Here is a 15,056-nt window from a genome sequence, read left to right on the forward strand (position 1 = left end):
CTTTCATAAAATAATATCCGATATCCTCAGACATAATTTAATTCATTATTTCCTGATAGTTTAATCAAAACTATAGTCATTACTTGGGGAAAAGATCGTATACAAATACTTCGAGATTACTTTGCATGTTGTATTCATCACATTTATGTTTTTTTTTTTTTTATTAATCGTCAACAGCTGGGATGCATGGATGAAAATAAACCTTAATTAATACATTTGGGAAGATTCGTCCAATCACATTTTATCTATATTGTCATTATTATTCCTTATAAAACACTAAAGCTTGCTTACTTAGTTTTATAATGACAAGATCACATTAGTTGGAGACTTTTATTAGTATTCATTTAATGATAATGTCAAACCCTTAGAGTTGGAGAGGGACTTTGAAAATTACATAATTTCGTAATGTGTAACTATGTTTTTTTTTTGTCATAGGTATAACTATGATTTTATTTTGTAAAATAAGTTATCTTATTGTAATTTTGGTCCAACTATTTATTTCTGATAATTAGTCCAACCATTTTATATAGTACTACATAGAAAAATACATTAAACGATAATTTCAGTTCATGGAAACTGATGTGTTTAGTTTTTTTTTTCTGATCAACCTGTTTAGAATTCTGTTAGATATTATTTATATAGATATACGTTATATAGCCTTGACCTAATAAGAAGATGTAATATTTAAAAAAAAAAAAAAAAAAAAACTCGANGGATGTAATAGAAAGACAATTACGAAGTAAACATTAAATTACATATTTTTAAGGAAAGTTTTATATTAGCAATGTTGCAAAAGTCAAACATATATACATTAAAGTCCTATTGAGTTGACCCATTCCCTCCCCAACGGGACCCGAGCAGCGAAGTCTCGCGCCGGGTACTTTCGTTTCGTCAAATGCTTAAATATCATATTTTTGGGATCTTTTATATATGCACCACTAAGAGTAATTTAAAAACAACTACATAAATGAAAAACATTGGCAAAAGATACATGTACATGAGCCTATTTTTCTAAGTTTTTGTTAAGAAACTTCTTGTGGTACTTCTATTTCCAAGTTTTGATATAATGACATATTTTAGAAATTATAGTCTTGATCACGAAATTTCTTCCCCCTCCTGTTTATGTATATATATGATAAAATGACGGAATCAAATGTATATGCATCTATCATTTACCATTTCAACATATTTATTTCCTCACTCAAAATATTATGTGTTGACAAATTTGTATGATTTTCATTTACAAGAATGATTCCTGAAGTTTCAACAACATTCTAATTAATCTTCACCCGTATAAATACCTCATATAATAATGTGGCATAAGTTAGTTCGTACGAATACCAATTAGCTAATTAAACTTGTTGACTTATAAATTTTTGGTTTTTTTCCATACCATTTACAAAGGAACTAAAAAATTATCATTACGGCTCCTAGCTATTGATGGCTGCTCAAGAACCCTTTAATACGGCTGTGAACACACGACCGACATATTTTTAACCTACATAATCATTTTGCACGTTTTCGATCTCCACATGTTATACAACTGCTACACTTTTTGTTTGTAGGGTATTGATGAAATATATTTGGTGTATGCATAAAATGAGGATTGAGGAATCTAAGTAGAGGTAAATAAATTGGGATAGAAATTTCACAAACTAATATAAGTAACTTTTTTATAGGTTACCATATTTTCGCCATGGCTTTTAAGATCGGATTTTATTGAGTCATATTTTAGGTGTTCACTTATTAAATTCTCACGTTCCACATTATTTTTTAGCAACTATACTTTGAAACTATGCGATTGAGTTGAAGACTGGCATTAGTGTGTCGTTTCTCACTTGTAAAATTTAGTATCAGACCTTAATTTTTTTTAGACTCATTAGTCGATGCTTCATAATGTCAGTATAGGACTCAAAAAAATTCTATTACAATTTTTTGGATCTATGTTGTGTCTTTTTTTAATATGAATTAATCTAATTTTTAAATATATATATATATATATATATATGTGTGTGTGTGTGTATTTTAATGAAAGCTTGAGTACTCAAGTACGAGTATCCACAACAGCCGCAAGTACACGAATATTTTGGCGTATCCAAAATCTGTGTATTCGAAAAGCATTCATTACAGACCTTTTCGACTACGAATCTAAAACGTATCAAGTTTGAGATTTTGCATGCCTCCCCATATCGTTCTTCATTTATGTAAATTATACGTATCTGAGACTATAACTCATATCATATATGTATAAAAATAATCTTTAACCCGAATTTAAAACTTGTAAACAATTAGGTATGCTTTTCATAATAATAAAACATATATGCATCGAAGCTATCATTTTCATCTGGTAATTATAGTAAAACATTATCGAACATTCTTGTAAAATTCTTATATTTGAAATTTAATAAATAAGGATATGTACTATATCATCTCTATATGATAGCTGTTGCTCATTTGTGACCAAGAATGGAGATTGGAGAGCTATAAGATCTTGTTTTTTTTTTTTTTTTTTTGTTCAACTGATTTCTATTGATTTTGAGGAAAAGATACTACTGTTACAAGGATTACATGGGTCTACCACCTAGCTTTCCAAAAAAATACCTGCTAGCCCCCCATAATTAGCCTAAACCTACCTTAGTCAAACTCACCAGTCAAGTAGACCTGGCCTATCCAAAAAATGGTTAACACAAATCCCATTTAGACCATACAATCAACACCCTCAAAACACTATAAAGAGGAACAGAGTCTCTCATCCTCAAACACTCCCTGTAACCAAGTCGGATACCCGGACGCCACATAGGATTGTAGGCGACAATCACTTGTAACACTATAAGCAATGAGAGAAGCTCCTCTATTAGCTTTTGGGTTTTCTACTACCAGTGACCACTGATCAAAAAACCTTAGACACTTTAACAATTCTCCTGTTTCATACGCAAAGGAAGGCCACGCAATCGGTCTCAGAACGCATTTGACAAGCTGGACATCTTCCATCGCTATAATCACATTCACACATCTATGACTCGCCAAACTTTCAACAGCCCATCGTGTAGCTAGAAAGCTTTCTTGGTCTCTGTTTGGCACATTCGAAAAAGCCCTACGGCTATGCAAAATAACCGTACCTTCATTATTCCTCAAAATCCAGGACCCTCCTGCAAGTTGGTTTCTTTTTGACCAAGAGATCCCCACAATGCATTTAAGCCAATTGGTTGTGGACACTCCCACCTCACATCGTTGGTTACAACCTGCGGTAACGGGTTTCGTCTTTCGGCCTCCCCTTCTGCTCCAGTCAATTCTTTCTCCCTCCTATCTTCCCCATTGGAATTCATTTTCTGAGCCACTTTCCATTCCTCCACATCATCGCGGATTTTTTGAACTGATTGGATAGGTGAAAAACATTTTCCTTCAAAAAAGAAAATATTCCTGTTTTTCCATATACGCCATATGATCCACGGAAAGCTTTTTCTTAGCACAGAAGGCCACTCCTTATTACCTCTATTTACCAGAAAATGATGCATATTGGAGTATACTGAGCCTTTACAAAGCCAAACTCTGGAGACGGATAGTCCGATAGCGCCCACACTTGTCTTGCTCCAATACACTCAAAAAGCACATGGTTAATTGATTCTCCCTCCTGTTCACATACGTGACATCTCTCATCCAAATGCAAACCTCTCTGAATTAGTTTTGAAAGAACAGGTAAAGCACCACTCAACACTTTCCAAAGAAACACTTTGAGTTTGGGATCTTTTTGTAGCTTCCACACCTGAGCTTTCAAGACATTGAGAGATGGTTGAATATCTGCTTCATGATAAATCAGATGCTTATTTATTTGACCAGCAAACCAGTAAGCCGACTTAACCGTAAAATCCCCGCTCTTATTAAATCTCCAAACTATGAAATCTTCTCTATCCACCACCGGTTTGTGTTTCTTTATTCGCACTACATCGACTGGCAGAAAATGATACTCTAGCTTCTGGTCATCCCAATCTCTTGTCTGAAAATCTATGAGGTCTTTTACTCTGAGATTAATATCTATCACAAAGTTTTTTATCCAAGGCTATAAGATCTTGTTATGTCCATCTATTTATTTATATTAAACGCAAACATTATCTATAATATATATGTTTTCTCGTCAACAATTTAATATCAAACTTTTTTTTTGTTGTGAAAATTCAGGAGGTAACTCCATAAATACATAAACTATGTAGACTTTTGTAATTTTCATTCTTATTTTTCTTCTATCATTTTCAAATGTATTTAATATTATTGCGAGCTAGAGACCCTACCTTCTTGTGGTCTTATCGTTCAAATAGTATAGTGTATATAATAATAATAACAATATGTCAACGGTTTTTGGTGAGGACGAATTAAGAAGAAGAAGTCAGTGTCTCCAAGAATTTGACTCAGACCAATACCAAAACTGCCTTAACTCGTCAAAATATCAATTCTGGACTATTCATTTCAACGTCTCCTTCAAACATGTATGTATGTATATAAATACCTCCACCCACCAACACCACATCTTACCAAGTCTTTAAACATAGATCCTCGCATTTACGTATAGATTTAATATCTCTAGAATTTTCAAGAGCATCGAGATCCATCAGGTATATTACACAACGTCCTTCCCTACAAAACATATTATTTAAGTTCTAAGTTTTTGTTCTTTGATAAGTTTTCTCTATATTTGCTAATTGATTATTGATGCATGTACGTGGCGATGTCTCATTTGCAGTACAACAAAGGAAAATGTCGCCGTCGATGATAGCTCCGGTGGTGGAAGAAGAGAACAAGAAATACCAAAAAGGTGTGAAACATCTTTGTGACAATGGTGTGACCAAAGTGCCAACCAAATATATATGGCCTGTACATGACCGACCCATCTTCACTAAATCCGACAAGCTCATCAAACCAAAACAAAACCTAAAGCTTCCCCTCATAGATCTCGCTGAGCTTCTTGGACCTAACCGGCCTCACGTTCTACAAACCATAGCCGAGGCCTGCGAAACCTACGGTTTCTTCCAGGTTTGTTCTCAAATCCCAAATGGTTAAAGTAAGCCATAGCTTACACAAAGTTATATTTAGCTTGCTTGCTAAACAAGTTAGTTATGTTAATGGGCATGTAGGTGGTGAATCATGGGATGGAGGGAGATGTGAGCAGGAACATGATAGAAGTGTGTAAGAGATTCTTTGAGCTTCCGTACGAGGAGAGATCAAAATACATGTCGTCAGACATGTCGGCTCCAGTACGGTACGGCACGAGTTTCAACCAGATCAAAGACAATGTCTTTTGTTGGAGGGACTTCTTGAAACTCTACGCACATCCTCTGCCTGATTATCTTCCTTATTGGCCTTCTTCTCCCTCCGATTTCAGGTAAGATTTTCCCACATTTACATTTTTTTTTCGTTTCCTAAAATATAGATATTTTAAATTTTGAAATTTCAACAAGAAATTTAACAAATACTTTTTTAGCACATGTGTTTTAAGTATTAAACTCGAAAACAGGTAGTTCAAAGGTAATATATAATTTAGACATACAATTTAGAATCTTTTACCAAATTCTTCTATTTTGGTCACAAAGTGCATACGCAATCTAAAGGCTATGGCGGTTATTTGATGTATTAGAAAAAGATATGTATGTAAGTGGCGGCTTGTGAATCAATAGAGATGAGTGGGATTATTATCATACTACTAATACTAAATAACAAAGAAAAGGTCACATAAAACGACTTATTTATAATTTATCTTCATAGCTACACCGCACCACCAAAAAACTAGCAGTCACGGGGCTACTTTACATATCACGCGTAATATATAATAATAAATCATTGTCCAATATGTTTTATTTAACATAGTGTAAATTTACTAAAAGTGACATGTAAATAAACTTTATATGTATAAAAACAAATTGAAAAACAGGAGTTTGGCGGCTACCTACGCTAAAGACACGAAAGAGATGTTCGAGATTATGGTGAAAGCCATCATAGAGAGTCTTGAAATCGATGGCGGCGACGAGGCCGTGGAGGAGTTGGAAGAGGGAAGTCAGTTGATGGTGGTGAATTGTTATCCGCCGTGTCCGGAGCCGGAGCTGACGCTAGGGATGCCACCTCACTCAGACTACGGCTTCTTGACGCTTCTTCTTCAAGACGACGTCGAAGGCCTTCAGATTCTTTACCGTGACGAGTGGGTCACTGTTGATCCCATACCTGGCTCTTTTGTCGTCAACGTCGGCGATCATCTCGAGGTATATTAATTAGCATATTCCTTGAACGTTTTCCATGAAGTGTTTTTTTATATTTTGTTGTTTGTTGTCTAAATAATTTGTATCTTAAACTCGAGGGACAGAAATGGACAATGAAAAATTCCAACTATATTGTTAAACTTAGAAAAATATATAGTTTGTTACTAAATAAAAGCATTTCTAAACCAAGTTCCGTTGGTCCAGTGGTAAAGGGAGAAAAACTCTCGCCACTTGGGTTCGAGTAGCGTTGGTCACAGGGTTCAAAATTTAACATGGTTTCTCTCGGTCTCAGAAGATTAGTCTTTGGGCCTAGGAAGCCTTTAAAATCACTTCTGAGTTATTAAAAAAAAAAAAGCATTTCTAATGAAAAATAATTCTACAAGATAATTAATCATTGTTAGACTTAGGCTAGTAGTTAATTTTTGATATTTAAAAGTGATTAGCACATCAACATTAATTTCTATTATAAGGATCTCTATTTTTTTTGTTTTAACTAACAGTTTTTTGGTCACTCTTTCTGTAGATATTTAGCAATGGGAGATACAAAAGCGTGCTACATAGGGTATTGGTAAATTCCACAAAGCCTAGGATATCAGTAGCGTCGCTTCATAGCTTCCCCTTGACCTCCGTTGTGAAACCATCATCGAAGCTCGTCAATGAACTTAATCCACCACAGTATATGGACACCGATTTTGCCACTTTTCTTCAATATGTTTCGTCTCGAGAACCTAAGTGGAAGAATTTTCTTGAATCACGCAAAATTCACTATATAAGATAAATTAAACTACCCTTTTCCTAATGTTAATAACATTGAGGTGAATTAAATTGTGTTATAGATTTACGTCATATATATATATATATATATATATATATATATATATATATCAGGAGAAATAATAACAAAATATACAGCCATATCTTTCCGCTACAAACAGAAAATACGAGACTAGAGATATAGGATATTCTTCAGCTATGTTATTTTAATAGTATTCTGTTCCAAATATGTTTGTAATCTGATTGAATATCCAAGAGTTTTTTTTTTGTTTTTCACATAGATTTTGGTTTCACAGCACGTTAACAATAATAGAAATCATAATCTAGAACTAGAGAGGATTTTAATTTAAAAGGTGGTTTTGATCATCAAAACTCATCGGAAAGCAAATAACTAGCATTAGAAAGAAGTTTAATTACGCAATAGTGTTTGCTTCTGGCTTATTGATTCTCGATGATTACGCTTGTGGGAATCTGTAGGCTGTAGCTTAATGATTGAGTAAGCACAAGAGAAAGTAGTTTAAAAAATGGAAGTAGAGGGTATCTGTAGGCTGTTCTTTGGTGGATATAAGCAATAAAGAATAGTCTATATGGCAGAAGAGGACCAAGAGTTCAAAAGATTTTAGATTAACTAACTATTGCGTGTTTGTAAAATGTAGAATGGTTCAGAACTATGAGCAGAAGAGTGACTTGGAAAAGCATGAGTTTGTGAAATTATAGACTATTTCAGGACTTAAGCTGTTGGATGTGGCCAGTTCTACTCCAGGAAAGGGTTTGAGTTATTGAGATTGGTTTCTTTGGAAACTAGATGGAGACGGGTTACGCTGTTACAAATGGTCGATGAATAGGGTTATTCCATATGTTTATCTGAGATGCTCGAGCTCAGTCTTCAAAATAAAGATTGTTTTATCTAACAACCTGTATCTTTGGAAGCAATTGTGCTGTTGTGCAAGATTTTTGAGAGTTTAACATCTGGATCTTGGGGAAAAATCGATCACCGACACACAATCTGGTCTCTGATAAACATATCCAATTGTGCTTTTAGGTTTATCATTCTCTGTGTTTCTAGGTTGTAGACATTAATGTAGTAGACTTCACAACATAAGTATCATTTCATTCTAGCTTTGTAAACTATGTCAACAATCGTGTTTGGATGGTCGATATGCAAAGGGAATTCTTTGTATTTTTAAGATTGTGTCAAGAACTTGATAATGAATATAATCTTATTTTTTTGGTTTTCTGGTAGAAAATTCACAAGTTTTGGTTATTGTAATGAGTTTAAAATATGTGTATTCACGATGAACTATGAGGGGACAATATAGCTCTTTGATACTCAAACGTGAAATCTATTTGTTTAACATGTTACACTTTTTAGGCCGAAATTGTAATTTAAGTGAACGCTATAATAACAACAAGAAGCTAGTCAAGCAGAAGATATTGTGACTATTTTACTTCAAACTTTTGTGACGCAATAGACAAGGTTTTTTTTGAAACGGGTAGTACAACACATGTAGAGATGGATGTGACCATTAGCAGAAATTTGTATTAGTCAATAACGTATGGTTTAATTAGGTTAACAAAATCCCAAAAGATAGTAATGAAAATTTGGAAACTTGTCTAAAACAAAGAAAATATGTTGACCAGGAAATAAATTCTATGACAAAATAAAGGAAAATGTATATAATACCAAAGAATTAAATTGCATGAGATTGTAGTCAACAAATTAATATTTTCTTTGGAAATTAATTTAACATTTATGTGATGGATTCACTCCTATATATACTCTCAATGTCTAATTGTTGCATAAGTCATAAGAAAATTGAAAGAGTTGGAAAGAGAGAAGGATGATGGTTTGTAAGAGTTTGCTTATCGTTCTCTTAATTGTGTCTCTCTTTGGTCTTCACCAATGTAAGAATTTGTTCAGTTTTTTTTTTTTCCCTACAAACCAAAATTTATAGTTGATGCGACTCAACTCAAGTATATTCGTCTCATCTCACCCATCTAAATTCGTATTAACATTTGTCATATGATTCGATGGATTCATATCCAAAGTTCCAAACACATCCAATAAGATCAGTGTTCTCCTTGGAATATCATAGATCAGTCATACATGCATATATTTTTTTCACATCCATTTTGACAGTCAATATACATTTGTTGTTATTTTCGCATACACTTTATAGAAGAAAGTTATTAGTTGAGATCTAATCAAAGATGAGCTGTAATATTACACTTGATACATAGTCAAAGTTTATACTTAAATATATCAACATTACTGTTGCAACATAATTATTTTGAAATAATATTTGTAGGTCACGAGCCCGATCCCGACCGTCACGAGCCGTATCCCAACCGCCACGAGCCGGATCCCGACCGCTACGAGCCGGATCCCGACCGTCACGAACCGGATCCTGACCGCTACGAGCCGGATCCCGACCGTCACGAACCGGATCCCGATCGTCACGAGCCGGATCCCGATCGTCACGAGCCGAATCCCGATCATCCAAAGGGAATAGAAAGATGTTTCCATAAATATATGGGAGAATCATGGCAACTCGAGTATTTATGTTGTATAAAAAAACCTTCCATATGCACTCCTGTCAGCTTTCCTGAAGATTGCATTAAGTGCCCGTCGCTTACAAAAGATGAAACACCTTCTCCTTCCGTCGATGCAACATTGCCTCATATGTAAAATGTTCATTGATTGATGATGTTATTTTATAAAAAAAAATCATTAGATAAAGTTTCGTGTATCATGCAGAATTTTAGTCTGATATTTAAATAAAAATATCTGAGAAATTTTTTCAGATTTTTATATATTTTATGTCTGCAGAAACAAATAGATTTTTGTTGTGGCGTAACAACTCTATAAACAAGAAAAATAGAAGAGGTGGCTTTTACTGATTGGCACCAATTATTCCATGATATATAATTGTCTCCAAATTACAAAAAGAATAACAAACCAAGAAAATTTAAGTAGAAATGGTTCAAAAACAGCAGAGTAATTGTACATTTTTTTTCTATGTTGTCAAACATTAGTTAAAATTTTCTAAATATTATTTTATGATTTGGCCGAGTTTTTTCTAGTGTTTACTTTTAAAATTCAAATCATATCATATGTAATATATATATCTTACTATAGTTTTAATTTTTTTTTTTATCATCAATATTGCAACTTTAAAGAAAAAGATATAATGAAAACAAAAATTATGATGAGTGAACGAAAGAAGAGAAAAAAAAATGTACTAAGTTTTAAGAAATAGAAAACTCTTTGTAAACTTTTGCAATTTACCAAAAAGTTAATAGTAAGCGACGTCGTTTCGTGACTTGGTCGTGAGTCTCTCTCGTCGCGACGACGGCGACACTGTCTGCTTCTGCCGTTGGAGATATCTCTACTTCCGACTCCGCAATCTGCGAATCTCCTGCAAAGCTCTCAAATTTTATATCTTCCTTTCTGGTTTGTTTTGCCTCCTAGGTACTCAATATGCTTTGCTTTCCTGATCAATTGGTACATTAATAAATAAACATATGTGAAAGTGAAATAGTGGCTGTATCTGTATTCTTGGTTTTGCCCTGTTTCTGTATGAGTCTCGATTCGGTTTTGCTGCTTCTCTGTTTGCTTGTGTTCTTTTCGTTGATTGTTAAATTTGATTTCTGCTGTTTTGATTATTATTTGCTACCATTAACTTTTTTTTTTGTTAGAAACAGAGGTAACATCAGTCTCACTCTTTGAATCTTTTGCCTGTTTCTTTCCAGGTCTAGTACAGAAATTTTTGTTTCATGCAATAAAATCCATGCATTCATGCATTGATAAGTTCTCTCTATATTTGCTAATTGATTATTGCTGCATTTACGTGGCCATGTATCATTTGCAGGACAACGAAGGAAAATGTCGCCGTCGACGATAGCTCCGGTGGTGGAAGAAGAGAACAAGAAATACCAAAAAGGTGTGAAACACCTTTGTGACAATGGTGTGACCAAAGTGCCAACCAAATATATATGGCCTGAACCTGACCGACCCATCTTCACTAAATCCGACAAGCTCATCAAACCAAAACAAAACCTAAAGCTTCCCCTCATAGATCTCGCTGAGCTCCTTGGACCTAACCGGCCTCACGTTCTACAAATCATAGCTGAGGCCTGCAAAAATTATGGCTTCTTCCAGGTTGGTTCCCAAATCCCAAATGGTTAAAGTAAGCCATNTTATTTTAAATAGTGAAATTCCAACAAGAAACTTAACAAAGACATTTTTAGCACATGTGTTGTAAGTATTAATCAAACTCGAAAACAGGTAGTTCAAAGGTATATGTGTATTACTTTAGACACACAGGTAGAATCTTTTACCAAATTCTTCTATTTTGGTCACAAAGTGCATACGCAATATAATCTAAAAGGCTATGGCGGTTNTTGTAAGAGATTCTTTGAGCTTCCGTACGAAGAGAGATCAAAATACATGTCGTCAGACATGTCGGCTCCAGTACGATACGGCACGCGTTTCAACCAGATCAAAGACAATGTCTTTTGTTGGAGAGACTTCTTGAAACTCTACGCACATCCTCTCCCTGATTATCTTCCTTATTGGCCTTCTTCTCCCTCCGATTTCAGGTAAGATTTTCCCACATTTACATTTTTTTCGTTTCCTAAAATATAGATATTTTAAATTTTGAAATTTCAACAAGAAATTTAACAAGTACTTTTTTAGCACATGTGTTTTAAGTATTAAACTCGAAAACAGGTAGTTCAAAGCTATATTGTGTATTACATCTTTAGACATACAATTTAGAATCTTTTACCAAATTCTTCTATTTTGGTCACAAAGTGCATACGCAATATAATCTAAAAGGCTATGGCGGTTATTTGTTTTATTAAAAAAAGATATGTATGTAAGTGGCAGCTTGTGAATCTATAGAGATGAGTGGGATTATTATCATACTACTAAATAACAAAGAAAAGGTCACACAAAACTGTTGGATAAGCTTGAAGTTAGCATAAGCAAAAGGTGTTGTTATCCTAACCGAGTTATTGTTAAGAGATAAGAATGAATTATGTTTAGGAGTTATCTAAACATAAGGTGTTTTGTAGTAGAAATAAGTTTTGGTTTTTCATATAAAAGGGATGTCAAGGTGTGACATTGGTTGAAGGATTTGAGAGAGAGATCAAAAACTTTAGTTATTTGAGTTAGTTTTTCTAAAGCTATTAAAAGAAGCGTTTTTATATTTCGATCTTTACATTCGAATTCTAGACACGAACATGATAACAAGACCACCAAAACTAGCAGTCACGGGACTACTTTACATATCACACGCGTAATACATAAACATTTAGTAAATAATAAAAAATAGTATATTTTAGTAATCAAGTGTAACTATATATATATTTCGATTTCAAAAACATTTAAACAACTCTGAAAAACTTCAAACCATTTAACTATTTGTTGCATTTCAATCAACAAATTCTTTCATTTCTTATTAGACACACATATTCTTATGATTCTTGACTACGTAAGTTATGTTGCATTATCTACTATTTTATATTTGTGTACGCATTTGACATATGACACATAAATGAATGTATATATATAGGCATATCATCTATGGTATAAGTGTTAAATATCTAAAATTTGCACAAAAATTGCTTAACATTTGCTTAAAACATATTTAAAATATGCAAAAAGGAGTAATTTTTTGCTCTATGTAATAAGATGAGACAACTTAATCAAAATTTCCAATGAGATAAATAAGTATACTCAAAATAAGAATACAAAAAAACAAATAATCATACTTTATGCTGGTTGAGTCCAAAGTGCTTTGCATCTAGTTATCATCCACACTGAGAGATTATTACTCCTGGTTTATAATTTTTTTGCCTAAATCTGTGATGATGCTTCGGGTTTGGTTCATTCAATCTTAATCGAGAAAACAAAAAGGCAACAAAGAGAGGATTCTTTCACATTTAATCTTACATAGATTACTTGCATTAGCAAGCATAAGTAAAACTTGTAAATAATCTTCTTGATTTTGGTATGCTCTAAAGCCATTGCTCACCATCGATAAAGGAGATGTTGGTGAAAGGAGCTGCTTCCACATCGGTGAGTTGTTTCGCATAGGGAACTCGTTCACTATGATTGGCTCCCTGTCCGTAGCACCGATGTTCTCCATAATACATCGTCTTTTGCGTCTTGTGAGGAGAAAATTGTTAAGAGGACAAAGCTTTTTCTTTCTTTTATAGAAAACTTTGGGAAGATGATGTTGATCAATTAGTATCCCAATTTTCATTTGATATTTCTTACTGTCATCACAACTAAAGATTCCCTGAATTTTCTTAATTTGTTTTAATTTTTAATTTTTTACCTCTTTATATGTTCAGCAATTTATGTATATGGTTTTGTAGTTTAGGCATTTAAGAAATTTGAGACTCAGAAACGTCCTTATGAGTTGGTGTCATAGCTTTTTTGCACATGATGCTTTTAACGCTAGTCATCTAATTTTAGTGTCTATTTTCGTTTCTGTAAACTAAATACTAGCATACATTTTGATTCTGCACAGTTGAGAGTAATTGATATCATGTACAGTGAAATATTTCTTCCATGATTAATGTTGTATTTTACAAGGTAAGGTTAATGTGTAATTGTTCTCAAACAAATAAAAAAATCTGATATTTTTTTTGAGAAAAATTCATTGCAGACCTAAATTATTTAACACACAATAAAAATAATAATATTTGCGTTTGAAAGTTTACAAATAGTTGGGGTTTCTTCAAAAATTTGGATTTTTGGTTTAATTGATATCATATACAGTGACATAATATTAATGTTGTATTTTACAAGCTAAGGATCATTTTTAAAAGAAACAAATAGTGTGTATATAATATATTTTATGATCATCTTCCAGAAAATTGAAGATTGTGAAAGTTTAAGTGTAGTGTAGAGATAGACTGAGAATAAGAATCATAAACAAAAAAATTGTAGAAAACCAAACCCAAATGGTTTAGTTGAAAGAAAAAAAGATTTAAATTTGTTTTGTAAACCAAACTGAGCCTTGTTTAAATATAAACCGAACCAAAACAACCTCAAATATTAAAGCTTTGCTCTCGGCAGCGTTATGAACCAACCCAAATGTTTTATTTATTATTATGTAATAAACCAACTAAATAAAGGCATACATTTTATTTTCAAGTATTTTGCTTTTAAATAAACTTTGTTAAATAAACTTTGTTTGGGAAAATCTCACAGAAACTTAAATTCTCCATACATTTTTGTTTATGAAAGGTTCATAGGGTACGTAGAGATTTCTTAATTACTGTATAAAAGCAATATACTACAGTATGTGTAAAGATTGACTTTTTCACCAGCACAATAAAAAGTCAACCTTAATAATATTCAACTCATTTAATTAGGCTAACGAAAATCCCAAAAGATGAAACGAAAACTTGGTAAAAAGAAAAGGAACATATGTTTGACAAGAGTAAATGTATGAGAAATATACAAAAGATTGCTAAAAAGGTGGTAAATAGGAACATCAAAAGAAAAACTGACCAAATAAAGGATATATACGAAATGATTTACATTGTATTATGTCGTCCATATTTAATATGAGAAATATTCTAAAATAGCCAGGGCCGGTTCAACTATCTTAAATGCCCTATGCCGATTAAAAAAAAATTGCCTTTTATTTTTAACAAAATTACACAAAAACAATAACATAAAAAAAAATTAGTTTCTAAATCCCTAAACCAAAATATGTTATTTTGGCTGATCACTTTCCTTCTTTTGCTTTGAATTATTATGTTATATCTATACAAAAATAAAATATTATATTACTAATCACTCATGTTCTTAAAACTCTTTGACTATGAAAACTCTTCGGTTATAGTTCTAAATTTGTTTTTTCTAAACCAATTTTCTTTTAAACTCATAACAGCAAACTTAGTTAACATTAACTTAATACTCACGAACATAGTTAGTGAAAAACCTAAAAAATTTGGCTTAGAATATGCCCCCAAAAAAATGAATACCCTAATCAATTGCTTCCGTTGCTTACCACC

The 15,056-nt window shown here is 32.9% G+C and overlaps 3 protein-coding genes across 3 annotated transcripts; all 3 read left to right on the forward strand.

Annotated features, from left to right (window-relative positions):
• On the forward strand, positions 4,387-7,081 carry LOC104782091 (protein DMR6-LIKE OXYGENASE 1-like). The gene is made up of 5 exons (XM_010506915.2): positions 4,387-4,607; positions 4,736-5,025; positions 5,127-5,374; positions 5,921-6,245; positions 6,766-7,081. Exons 2-5 carry the CDS (start codon positions 4,750-4,752, stop codon positions 7,018-7,020), a joined length of 1,104 nt encoding a protein of 367 aa, XP_010505217.1. The 5' UTR covers positions 4,387-4,607; positions 4,736-4,749; the 3' UTR covers positions 7,021-7,081.
• Positions 8,834-9,832, forward strand: LOC104784222 (extensin-like). Its single transcript, XM_019244921.1, has 2 exons — positions 8,834-8,921; positions 9,326-9,832. The coding sequence occupies exons 1-2, from the start codon at positions 8,858-8,860 to the stop codon at positions 9,703-9,705; spliced, it is 444 nt and encodes a 147-aa protein (XP_019100466.1). The 5' UTR covers positions 8,834-8,857; the 3' UTR covers positions 9,706-9,832.
• On the forward strand, positions 10,903-11,622 carry LOC109132542 (protein DMR6-LIKE OXYGENASE 1-like). The gene is made up of 2 exons (XM_019244213.1): positions 10,903-11,178; positions 11,305-11,622. Exons 1-2 carry the CDS (start codon positions 10,903-10,905, stop codon positions 11,620-11,622), a joined length of 594 nt encoding a protein of 197 aa, XP_019099758.1.

The sequence above is a fragment of the Camelina sativa genome, chromosome 4 (assembly GCF_000633955.1).
Source record: "Camelina sativa cultivar DH55 chromosome 4, Cs, whole genome shotgun sequence".
Taxonomy (NCBI): Eukaryota; Viridiplantae; Streptophyta; class Magnoliopsida; order Brassicales; family Brassicaceae; genus Camelina; species Camelina sativa.